We start from the raw sequence: 12,880 nt of genomic DNA on the forward strand, positions 1-12,880 counted from the left end.
AGAAGTAGTATTGCATATTCTGGTGATTATTATCCTTGATGTATGTTATTGAAAATGCAAAATAACCATATTTCTTTTCCCTGTTAGCTTGGCGATGTGATGGTGGATATAGCAAGTAACATTATGTTAGCTGATGAACGTGTTCTGTGGATGGCACAAAGGGAATCCAAGGCTTGCACTAGAATTGTACAGTGTCTGCAAAAAATTGCTATGTATCGGCTTGCAAATGGAGCTCAAGTTTATTCTACTGTAAGTATGGATTTGTTTAGAAAATGTTTTGCTGATTATTTTTCCTTGTTTAATAGAACTTGATGTTATCTAAAATGTGTGCTGTTTTTTTGTGGAGAAGAGAGTAGAAATGTTCTGAGTTCCCTACCAGATACATAGGAATAGGATTGCTTTTTGGTTGTTTTTTTCTTGCATACTGTTACAGTTGAGAATCTCTTACAGGTTATTTGTTATTCTTCCTGTAATGCATATGTTTTTATTAAATTTTTGTTGCTGTTGTTGTTACAGTATTCTCCAAATATTGCTCTTGAGGCTTACGTAATAAAGGCTGCTGGGTTCACTGGGATGACGTGCACTGTATTTCAGAAAGTGGCTACATCAGACCGTACAGGACTCAGTGATTATGGCAGAAGAGATCCAGATGGAAATCTAGATAAGCAACTAAGTTTTAAGTGCAATGTTTCAAATACGCTGTCAAGTCTGGCTTTAAAGGTTGGATATTCATTGTTTATCTCACTGTTATCTTTGTAATGATATAATAAATATGAATCACTTGGAAAGCAATTTCTAATATTAAAGTAGCATCCTTATGTAATCCAGAATGACTGTGACAAAGGATAATTAAAATGAGAAGGAGTAATGTAGCTTGATTTTGGAATAATTTCTTAACGGACGCACTTCTTAACGAATAGGTGTGGTTTTTCTTTTTAAAACATGTTAAGTGGAAAGATTCTGTGTTTCAAAAGTAGGGAAATTGAAATTCTCCCTAGGTCATAGTAGTTATTGCCTCTTATTTTGCTCTCCTTCATTACATATTAAATTACATATCAATCAACATACACTGTTAATTCAACTAGAAAATGGTACATGTGCATGGACTTGAAAGGGTCACTTTATTAGTATGTGTATTTTAGGCATGTGTATTCATTTTAGGTGTGTACGTGCCCACACAAATGCACATCTGTGTATCAGAATGATAGAATGGCTTGCACACTAATTTGCTTTTACACTTAATGTGCTTGAACATCACTGCAGGATCCATGTATAAAATAATGGTGTAATTCTGTACAATTTACAGGCATGCTCCCTTACCATAGTTTATGTACAATGTAACAAAGCCTTATTGGGTAGAGTGCTTCATTTTCTATGACAGTGATGTGCAGTTACAGGAAATTGTGCTTTGCTGCATGTATGTGTTCTCACCTGGCCTTGGTTACTGCTTCTAGTTGCCGGAAGTATGGAAATTGTTGTAACAAATTGCTGATTTCCATTTCAACTTTACCAGCTGCAACAATTAAGGCAATTACAGAGTCTTAGCACTTCTCCTTCCTTTTTAAGAAAGGGATAAGACTTTTAATAGATTCGGGCCTTCTACTGTGGATTATTAAGTGCTGTCAAATAAATTTGTTGCAGTGCTTTCATTTCTGACAGTGTTCAGGTGGAGGAGTTGTTTGTAAAGAAAATTTCACTTTGTCTTTAAAACTTTTACAATCTCTTTATTTCTAGAATACAATCATAGAGGCTTCTATCCAGCTGCCAGCTTCTCTTTTCACCCAGAAGCAAAAAAGAGAAATCAGACCAGCAGATGAGTCTGTCTACAAGCTTCAGCTTATTGCATTTCGCAATGGAAAGCTTTTTCCAGCAACAGGAAATTCAACAAACCTTGCTGATGATGGGAAACGTCGTACAGTTGTGACACCAGTCATTCTCACCAAGATAGGTTTGTTTTTTATATTATTACATTTTTATGATCTTTGAGACACTTTTGATGACTTATTTGCATCAAGTTTGTGCGTGTCTAAAAAATGAGAGGTTTTTTTTTTTTTTAGCACTTGGCCAGCTGAGAAATTTATGTGCAACTGCGTTTATTTTGTCATAGACGGTTTGAACCCAGCCAGTCACCATGTTCCTATAAATGTGACACTGAGGCGTATTGCACATGGAGCAGATGCTGTTGCAGCTCAGTGGGACTTTGATCTACTGAACGGACAAGGAGGGTGGAAGTCTGATGGCTGTCGCATTCTTCTGTCTGATGAAAACATTACTACCATTCAGTGCTACTCCCTCAGCAACTATGCAGTTTTAATGGTATGATACTTAACACTACATATTCTTTCTGGAACTTAAAAGTATTGGAACCACAACTGTTCTTTGTTCTTGCATTAAAGTAAGCATTCCCTTGTTCCTTTATTAAGAAAACAAGGCATAGAAATCTTCAGTTGCTGCTTCTGTAAATATAAGTTTTCATTAAAGGTGAGGTTTAAGAAAACTGTCAAAGTGGGATTAACTGCTGAGTGTTTGAAATAAAAATAACTTTTAGGCAGAAAGTACTATACTATAGGAAAGAAATCATGCTAATGAGCTTTAATCATATGTGCTTTTATGAACTTTAATAATGACAGCTCAAAATAAAGAACAAGTAATATTGGAGAAGTTGTTATTGTCTGCTGGATAAAATTGATTAACATTATTAAAGCTTCCCAGGTTGTTGGGTTGGCTTTTTGTGTGTTTTTTTGTTGTTGTTTTTATTTTAGTCCATAATTTGTAGCTGTTTTGTTACAAATAAGCTACTCGCTTCCTAACATGTAGGTCCATTGCCAAAAGAAATTAGTTGAAAAGGTGAACAAATAAATAATTACTATCTAAAATAAAACATTTTAAATGTTGTTTAAAACAGCATTATCTCAACTTTAATAGGTAACAAGTTCTAAAATATAATGGTAGCTGCATAAAAAGGGAGAGAGGTGCCTTCATTCCCTGCTGTTCACTTAGGAAGTAGGATTTCTTCTTTGCTCCCAGAGCTCTTCAGTTTGGAATTTGGCCTGGGAAGCTTCCAGTTTATGGCCAGTGGCTGTTGACCTGCTCTGTCATCAGTGTGTATAAGATGTGATGCCATAAAAGTGGTAAACTAGTAAGAAACAGGGTGAAATTGTAAAAGCTTTAAGAAAGCATTATGCTAACTTGCTGAATTTGTTGTCTTTAGAACTGAATTAAACTTCATCTGTAGGTATAGTATACATTCAGAGAGAAGTTCTGCTTAAAGTTGGTCATGTTTCTGCCATCTGGAGGAAGAAAAATGAAGGACATACTTAATCTGCAGCTGTAAATGACTTTCTAAATTTATATATGGCACAATTGCATCAGTATCTACGTATATTGTGAGATATGTAGAAAACTGCTGACAATCAGAAGTCAAAAAAGAGTATGAGGCAGCTTTCATCCTGCTCTGCTAATGTCTGTCGTTGTGTGTGCTCAGAACTCCTTAAAACTTATCTAATGTTCAAAGCATTAGACAGTAGAGACGAGAGGAGAGGATAGGTGAAAGAAGGAAGACCAAATTTTATTTGTTAAGCTGTTCCTTGCACATAGTTTAAAATACTGCAGAACCTCTGGCTCTCTAAGTAGCTGCTGAAGATGCTTTTCATAATGCCTGTGTATTATTTAACTGAAAACTTAAAAAGGCCACAATAGCCTATTTTCTTAATAGACTCTCATAGTGGTACATAAGCCTGGATTCAGATCAGTGGCTTATAAGAAGTTTTTGGATTTTTGTTTTAGAAGTTTGGCTTTTAATTCTAGAGCTATCATTAACAAATACATCAAATACATAAACAGGAGTGGCGGCCAGGGGTCTGAAAGCAGTATTCATTATCTTGGCTGCATGACTTCTGGCTAATAACCGGAGTTATTTAATTATTTATTCTTCTATACCTATTTAAAATAAAAGCAGATGTACTTGTATATCTGTGTACGTTTCAGAACATAATGTAAATTCCTTTCTGATAAGGGAGCTGTATTTGAGTGCCTGGTTTTTTAATCTGGTGATCTAGAAAGATAGAGCTATAAAAATCTGTATGTGTTCTGAAATTATTTGAACTACTGCTTAATAATGGAACAGATAACTAGGAGACTCATCAGAACTCTCATTAGTGTGTATGTATATATATACTTCTCATCCTGCAGTGGAGAGGAAAGTAAAAGCAGTGCTTCTGGAGAAGAAACCCAGTGCTGCTAGGTTGTAAACACCCTAGCGTTCTTAATGTCATCTCTTCTGTTGTTTTATTGACATTTTATAAACAAATTTTTATTTATGATCAGTTTAGCTCAAAAATAACATTTGCTTCCTCACTCCTTTTTAGTAGATATGATGAAAAATTGACAGTGCGATCAGAGTTCCATTGATGTAGTGGGCATTGGGTCCTGCTGAATTTTCTCAAACACTTTAGAAATTCATTTTAAATTTTGTGATTTTGTAGCTTTTGCTCTCTACACTTACAATAAAAGGTAGGTGGCATCATGCTACCTGTCACCAGCTTGGAAGCAGTGACTGGAGTTCTCCTAAGGTTTTTGTTCTTAATTGTGTAACAGTACCTTCGCTCATACTTGTCACTGCAATGTGGTCCTTAGGATCTCCAGGTGAATAAAAAAAACAAATGAAAAAAAATAAAAAATAAAAAATAAAAAAATCAAACAGCAGTTTGATCAAATTTGTATCGAGGTTGGTGAGTTACTTAGCAATAACAAATTTATATTCTGATAAAAGAATTGAAGGAGTAGTGAATATGCTGCTAACTCTAATTTAATGGTAATTGTTGACTCAAGAACTCTTCTCCTGTCCATGAAATCAGATTACTCATCTGAACCTTAAAAATAGAATGTATATCACTGTGATTTTTCTCCAAAGCAAGCTGAAGCTTCTTCCTAATGTTCTCTCTTTTTTGTGAAGGCTGAATTTGCTCTCCTTTCCTCAGCAGGCATTTGAAATTTGCACATCTCCTGAAGTTTGAGTGACTCACCATTTGTAGCTAGAAGATATGTTTCTGTGTATGGTCTATTCCAGAAAGGAAAAAATAGACATGTTTGCCTAATACCAGTGAAAAAGCAGTTCATTCTGTGTCAGAAGACACTGAAGTATTTTTCAAATTTGTTACCATTAGGGAAACAATCCTACTAAATTGTTTCAACTTGAGCTGAAACGTACCTACTACATAGAATTCTATTTTTTAGCTTCATAGTAAGAAATCCATTGCCTCTGTCTTCTCTGTTCAGCTCCAGAAAGTTTGTCATCTTCGTACTATCCCAGTCGATAGCTCAATATAATGATGAGATTTCTTATTAGAATAACTAGTCCAATATAATAATATTGATTTTTTTGACCCATCTTTCTTCTCAGAGATCCAGCCTTTTCAGCCTCCATTGTATGCTTCACCTGTTGCACCATCCTGTGTGTGTCTGTCTTGTGCTAGGAGGCTTCCAGCTGAGTACAGTTCTGCATAGGTGGCTGCAGAGGGGAATGGCTTCTATTCACCTGTGTGTCATTTTCACTGGTACCGTGAAGTGTGGCCTTGGGCTGTAGTGTATGCTGCTGACTTGTTTTCAAGTTCTGTCTACCAGCACCCCCAGGTTCTTCTTTCCTTGCTTTCTATTCAGTCCAGCACCTAGCCCATACTGTTGCATTCATGGGAGTTATTTCATCCCAGATGCAGAATGTTCAGCTATTCCTCTGATGAAGTTCATGATGTTTCCCAGCCCGCTTCTCTCTGTCCTTAATATCCTCCAGCCTGCTCATCTGCTCCCCCACTTTGGCATCATCTGCAAACTTGCTGAGGGCGGTTTCTCTTAAGTTGTCCAAGTTATTGTAGATGTTAATCTTCACTGGAACACAGTGTTATTCTACACACTATACAGACTTAGATACATTTTAAAAATAATAAAATTGCTTTTGTCAGAACCGCTAACTTGTCTCTGTATTCCTACATACATGACATTTAAGCGTGCTTTAAAATATGACTGTGTTTATAACATTCAGCCAGAACAGGAGGTATTTGTGAGCTACCTTAACTAACTGGGGGAGACAGTGGGGACATAGCATTTTATCTGTAGGGTTCCTGTTAATTTTGTGTGTATATATTTATATATTTTTTTCCTCTGTCATTGCTACAGAATAAGGAGATGGACTAACGTTACTTCTGGTTTTGTTGTCAGGACTTGACAGAAGCTGAATTATATACACAGCCAGCTGATCTCTTGCATCCAGTAATTTATGCCACTGCAATGGTTTTGCTAATGTGCCTCTTGATGATCATAGTCAGCTATATATACCATCACAGGTATGAATAAAATTTAAGACTAAACTGCTTTCTTAGTGCTTGCAACAACCTTTTCTTTCTGTTTTGAACGTGACATGGTGATCTGTATCCATGTTTTCCTATAAAATTTGTTGATGCAAACAAACTGTTAAGGAAGTAGCTATGTCATCTCTTCTTTTTGGTGTGATAATCTGTGTCTTGTAACTTAGGGTTTCTTTAATCATTCTCTTTTCTTTTGTGGTGATGGAAATGACCACTCTCAAAAACGACAGAGGAATTAAACAATGTTCTACTTTTTACATTTGTGTTGACATGAAAGCTTGGATCCTGACATTTTTTTGATTCAAGGCCAAAATAGTTGTATTAAACTGGTTAATAGGAGGGCGTGTTAATTTCTTGTAATGAAGTCCAGAGCTTGTTTGATTGCAAAATGCATGGTAGTCAAACAGTCATTAACAGTAATTACATCTCATTTAACATGACTGTATATTTCGTTTCTGAAAGATGATAATGCAGCTGTGCTCTATGTTTTTATGTTGTTTTTTTTTTTGTGTTTTTAAGTCTGATCAGGATCAGTGTGAAAAGCTGGCATATGCTGGTTAACCTGAGTTTTCACATTTTCCTGACGTGTGTGATGTTCATTGGAGGCGTAACTCAGACCAGGAATGCCAGCATTTGCCAAGCAGTAAGTAAACACAGAAGCAAAAGAAAATAAGTTGAAATTATTTCCAGAAAATAATGTTAAGATTTTAACTCTCCCATTATTTTGCTAGGGAAAGTGAAACTTTAAATATGAAAACTTAATATTTTGAGGTTTATTTATTATAGCAGTGAACATTTTGGAATTGTGCTTAATGTCTTTTGAAGAAGTCAGGTACATTTAATACCACTATATTCATATACACCCCTTTGCCTCCTACAGAACAGCAGTACTGTATAGGCATTTTCATCAGAATGCTAAATTTAGGCGAAGAATCACATTTTTCTACCTTAAAGATAAGAATCTGTTATTTGAAAACTGGAAAAATATTTCGTAAAAGCAGCAGATCTTTTTAGCCAGAAATGCTATCACAGTGGTTGTTTTACCTTATCTTTTATTTTTGAGACTTACAGCTCTCTATAACAGTTCTGTAATAAGTATGTGACATTTACAGACCATATAAAAACTGCTTTCTGCAAATGGAAACATAATTATTTTTAGTGCCTCAGGATAACTTAAAAGGAGGAAATGAGAAGTGTTTGAAGTGAAAGACCTGTGCTTTCTCTAAACAAACAGCTTTTATCAGGTCTTCTATTTTGTGATTATTGTTCTTCTGAGATTGAGCCATCTATCATTCAGTTGCCATGTTTCAGTTACGCAGTTGCTTCTTTGGAACAATGTCAGTGGAAATTTTTTGAAGTGTTTTCTTTTCCTCCAGTGACTCCTAAAAGTTTCTAATCCTTTACTGTAATGTTCCCTAGTGCTTTTGTTCAAATTTGCAATTATTAAATTGAGAGTTGAAAACATTGTAGCAAATTGTCTTTTCTTGAACTGAAATTTTGGAAATTCAAGTTTTATGCCAATCATACAGTAAATGATAATTTTGTAGCTTGGTAAGCTATAAATGCTTAGGGGTTTATTTTTATTTTTTAAGGTTGGGATAATTCTCCATTATTCCACTCTTGCAACAGTACTGTGGCTGGGAGTGACATCTCGTAATATTTACAAGCAAGTAACCAAAAAAGCAAAAAGATGTCAAGATACTGATGAGCCACCACCTCCACCCAGACCAATGCTGAGGTGAGCCTGTTGTTTGAACAATGCCAGATCACCATGCTCATGTTCTGACTGGAAGTTGTAAAGTCAATAGCATTTTTTTCCAAGCGCCATTCAAGCCTCTTCCAGACTTCTCTGTTTCCAAGAGTTGGTAGTGAGGATGAGGTGAAGGATGCTTGATCTTATGTTACTGTTTCAGCAATGCATCTGAGGTTTTGACTGTGGCTTTAGGTTGGAACACTTTCCTTTAAATTGTCATAGGGAAATGACTGGGGAGAACTGTTACCAGAAAATTAACAAAGACTTGCATTTAAGTATAGTTTAATACATTTTTCCAAAAATGTCATTATCAAATAAAAGTAGTGTTCTTTGTAAAGTGTTCCTCTTTGGAATATTTGTTTCTGAAATCACTGAAATGGGGCAAACTTTTAATTTGTAAAATTTCCCCTATGAAGTACTTCTAATAGTAAACATTAATGTAATTTATACACATAGCTCACTGAGCCTCCAGATATTAATTAAAAACTGCTAAGCTCGAATTCTCCACAAGGTGGCAGACATTGATTAACTTTGATTAGTTACACAGGCAAGTGTTTTGAAAGCTTAGTTTTGAAATACAGAAGCATGAACCATTTTTCTAAGTATCAGCTAAAATGTGCGGTACAATGTACAAACATATAGAATTACAGTGTATGTGAGCCAGAAGGTTAGTATTTGTACCACTGAGCATTCCCATTGCGTTATTTAATTTTGTCCGTTATATTAAGAAAAAGAATCTGTTCCATTTATTGTAGGGTATCATGTGTGCCTTCCAGTGCAATATTGAATGGGCATTTTGACATCTGTTGCAATTTTTTTTCCCCATCCGCTATTACTATATGCCATTCTTTCTCTGGAAAATTTTGTAGTAAAATTACTAGCCTCACAGACGTAGCTCTATGTAAACACAAACATACACCTCTTCAGATTTGGACCCTCATCAATAGCTCTGGAGAGAAGTACAAGAACGGGGCAAACATACGTTATGTATTCTCACATTCTTGTCTGCAGATCAGGATTTCCTGAGTCAATGTGTGATATTTTTGCTCAGCAGCTGTGGAAGAATTTTTCTTCACTCAATTGCCTATTATATTTGTGCTCAAAACAAGCCTCCCCAGTTGTAGCAGAGGGCAAGGACTTCTGAGCAGGAGTTTCTTGTTTGTATGGAACCAGTCATTGGTTATTTTCAGTCTTCCTGTTTCTTGAGTGGAAAGAGGCAAAACAACCAATTCAGAATTTGTCTTCGTGCTACTTAGATTCTTCTTCTCACCTGCCTTTTCAGGTTAACAAAGGATATTTTAAAGTGGACAAATTAAAACCCCAGTAGATGTATATGATAAATGAGAAGAAAACTGTATATCCATATACAAATTATTCTGCTTTGCATTCTTTGTGTTTACAAAAAGTTCACTTTGCAGTTGGTAGGTAGACAGTATGCATACACAATGATCTTCGGTTCCTGGGGGTACCTTTTGAGAAATGGATTTTGTATCCAATAATCATCCTTCCCACTAGCACAGATAAGCTTTGTTTTGTGTTTTCTTCATTGCATGTAAGGTATTATTGTTGATGATGACCTCTGTTCTTTGTGTTAGTGCATGCAGCTTTGTCACAGGTCATAAACAATATAAAAAAGATTTCTGAAATCAATTCAGTGTGGGTTTTTTTGGGTAGAGGGTAGAGAGGAGTTCAGGGCTGTTTATTGTAAATAAACATGATCCTTCAGTACAGCAGACTGAACTACAATCTGCAAACAATCCATGTTACTTCAGTGCCCCACTAATAATAGCTTGTCTTGTGTAGAACCAAGTTAAACTGGCTGTTTGTTTGAATAGTGGTAGACGTTTGAGGCAGTGATTTAGTAATTTGTAATGATAGATAAGTGGAGTAAGGTCTGCCACAACCATCTGTTTTGTCTGTCTTCCTCCTGTTAACTGTATTGTGACAGTTTATAAACAAGTGACAAAACGTGATCCTTCTTGGCCTGGGCAATTGAGTAATATATTTTGTGTACCTGGACCTCCAAGGAAGACTTTGGTTTATTTTAGACTGTTTTGTTTTGAGTTAAGACAAAATAGTTTGTAATGCAATGGGTAAATTCAAGACTGCAGGAATGAATATTACTACCCATGCATATACCACAAAAATAGTTTTCAGTGCATGTTGATCTGAATTTGATCTGAGTTTTGACAGGATTAACATAAAGTGCTGTTCTTAGTGGCATTGATTGGAATGATTGTTTGCAGTTATTGATCTGCCACTAACTAATTCAAGATGAATTCATGACAGTTGGAATTAAAAGTTAAAGCTAGATCGTCTAACATTATATGCCCTCATTCTTACGCATTTTGCATTAACACTGCCACAGGGAAGCAGGAGATGCATACTACAACTTCGGTCCTTTTAAAAGAAAACAAATGACCAGTTCTTGTGGCTGATCTTCAGAAGAGTATCTGTATTAAACAAATTCATCTTAATTCATTTTCAAGAACTATTTCCTTCTAAGTGTATATATTCTTTTGTAGTAATTTGTAACTTCTGACTGCCAGCTGTTGCATCTCCCTTCTGACTTTATGTACCTTGTATGCTTAGTGCCTCAGAGGGAAGTTAGAAGTTGAAGGAGGAGTGGATTTACATTGGGAGAGCAAAACTGTGGTGTAGAAGAGTTTTTTTTTTTAAAAAAAAAAAAAAAAAAAAAAATTTGCTGGAGCACAAACACAACTCATCTGATTTTTTTCTTAACAAGATGAAATATTTCTAGAATCCTGGAAAGCTCTTTCTCTTTTCCTCTAGGGTTACTGAATAAAATATTGCCTTTAAGCAATCACTGATATATTAGTTTTACTTTTTAGGTTCTACCTTATTGGTGGAGGAATCCCTGTCATAGTTTGTGGAATAACAGCAGCAGCAAACATCCGAAATTATGGCAGCAGACCTAATGCACCTTAGTAAGTACCATATAACTGACAGTTCTGTTACAAGCTTTCAGTCTTGCTTTTCTGAATATTCCTTGTGATTTGAATGCTTCAGAAAATGTAATGCAGCCAAGATCATTTCAAGGTACCATTTTGAACCAATGGAAGTATAAGACACTTATGAAAACGTGTTTGTCTTGACTTTTTATGTTCATTTTTTTTTTTTTTTCCAGTTGCTGGATGGCTTGGGAACCTAGCTTAGGAGCATTTTATGGACCAGCTAGCTTTATAATTTTCATAAACTGCATGTATTTTCTCAGCATATTCATACAACTAAAACGGCACCCTGAACGTAAATATGAGCTTAAGGAACCAGCTGAGGAACAGCAGCGTCTGGCTACCAATGAACACGGGGAACTGACTCATCAAGATTCCTTGTCAGTGTCATTAGTGTCCACATCTGCATTAGAAAATGAGCACAGCTTTCAAGCACAGCTTATGGGAGTGAGCCTTACTTTGCTTTTGTACATTGCTCTGTGGATTTTTGGAGCTCTGTCCGTTTCCCTGTATTATCCTATGAACCTGATTTTTAGCTGTTTTTTTGGGGCAACTTGTTTAAGCCTCAGCGCCTTTCTTATGGTGCATCACTGTGTTAACAGGGAAGATGTCAGGCATGCATGGATAACAACTTGCTGCCCTGGAAGGAGTACATATTCTGTGCAAGTGAATGTTCAGCCATCCAGTTCCAGTGGAACCAACGGGGAGACCCCAAAGTGCACCAACAGTAGTGCAGAATCTTCATGCACAAATAAAAGTGCATCAAGCCTAAAAAATTCTTCTCAAGGTTGTAAACTAACTAATTTACAAGCTGCGGCAGCTCAGTGCCACTCTACTTCTCTACCATTAAACACGGGGCCTCAGCTTGATAACAGCCTCACTGAACATTCAGTGGATAACGATATCAAAATGCACGTAGCTCCATTAGAGGTACAGTTTCGGACAAATGGGCACCCAAGTCGGCATCACAAGAACAGAAGCAAGGGGCACCGTGCTAGCAGGCTTGCAGTATTGAGGGAATATGCGTACGATGTTCCTACAAGTGTTGAAGGAAGTGTGCAAAATGGTGTACCTAAAAGCCGACCAAGCAACAGTGAAGGACATTCAAGGAGCAGGAGAGCCTATTTGGCGTACCGGGAACGTCAGTACAACCAGTCCCAACAAGATAGCAGTGATGCTTGCAGTACGCTTCCAAAAAGCAGCAGAAATACTGAAAAAACAATAGCTGCCAACAACAAAAAAGATATACTGAGGAAACCGATAGTGGTTGAACTTGAAAACCAGCAAAAATCTTATGGCCTAAATTTAGCCATTCAGAACGGACCTCTTAAAAGCAGTGGACAGGATGGACCCTTGCTCACTGCAGACAGTACTGGTAATATTAGAACTGGGTTATGGAAACATGAGACTACTGTGTAGCGTTATCGTTCAGTGGACAAATCCATATGAACTGTGATTACACATTCCTTAAAGCTATTAAACGCTTCTAAAGACTGTTTACAAATTGTAGGTACTGTATGCAGGGATGGAACAGAGATAATCTGCCAAGCAAAAGATTGTATGCATTATTATCTTTATTCTTCCTACAAGGATGAACTTTTGATATTTTGTGATTTGTGTTTTGGGATATATTTTTTTTTAATTTCTTTTGAAGCATCAATCTCCACAGAACTGTAGAATCACAAAACTGTCAGGGTTGGTAGGGACCTCTGGAGATCAGCAAGTCTAGCCCACTGCTATAGCAGGTTCCCTACAGTAGGTTACAAGTAGGTTAGAGGAACAGTTCCTTCCATGTG

General features: G+C 36.4%; 1 protein-coding gene across 1 annotated transcript in view; it reads left to right on the plus strand.

The window, feature by feature from the left end:
- Nucleotides 1–12,503, plus strand: part of ADGRA3 (adhesion G protein-coupled receptor A3) — a gene marked incomplete at both ends in the record, with an annotated part of 60,351 nt that extends 47,848 nt beyond the window's left edge. The window contains 9 exons of the mRNA XM_079534809.1: nucleotides 88–249; nucleotides 517–720; nucleotides 1,735–1,948; nucleotides 2,108–2,316; nucleotides 6,214–6,338; nucleotides 6,879–7,002; nucleotides 7,952–8,097; nucleotides 10,965–11,060; nucleotides 11,261–12,503. Coding sequence (XP_079390935.1) covers nucleotides 88–249; nucleotides 517–720; nucleotides 1,735–1,948; nucleotides 2,108–2,316; nucleotides 6,214–6,338; nucleotides 6,879–7,002; nucleotides 7,952–8,097; nucleotides 10,965–11,060; nucleotides 11,261–12,503 — 2,523 coding nt within the window. The remainder of the gene's footprint in view (nucleotides 1–87; nucleotides 250–516; nucleotides 721–1,734; nucleotides 1,949–2,107; nucleotides 2,317–6,213; nucleotides 6,339–6,878; nucleotides 7,003–7,951; nucleotides 8,098–10,964; nucleotides 11,061–11,260) is intronic.
- Between the last annotated feature and the right edge of the window lie 377 nt (nucleotides 12,504–12,880).

This window comes from Tetrao urogallus, assembly GCF_951394365.1.
Source record: "Tetrao urogallus genome assembly, chromosome: 4".
In the NCBI taxonomy this organism is placed as follows: Eukaryota; Metazoa; Chordata; class Aves; order Galliformes; family Phasianidae; genus Tetrao; species Tetrao urogallus.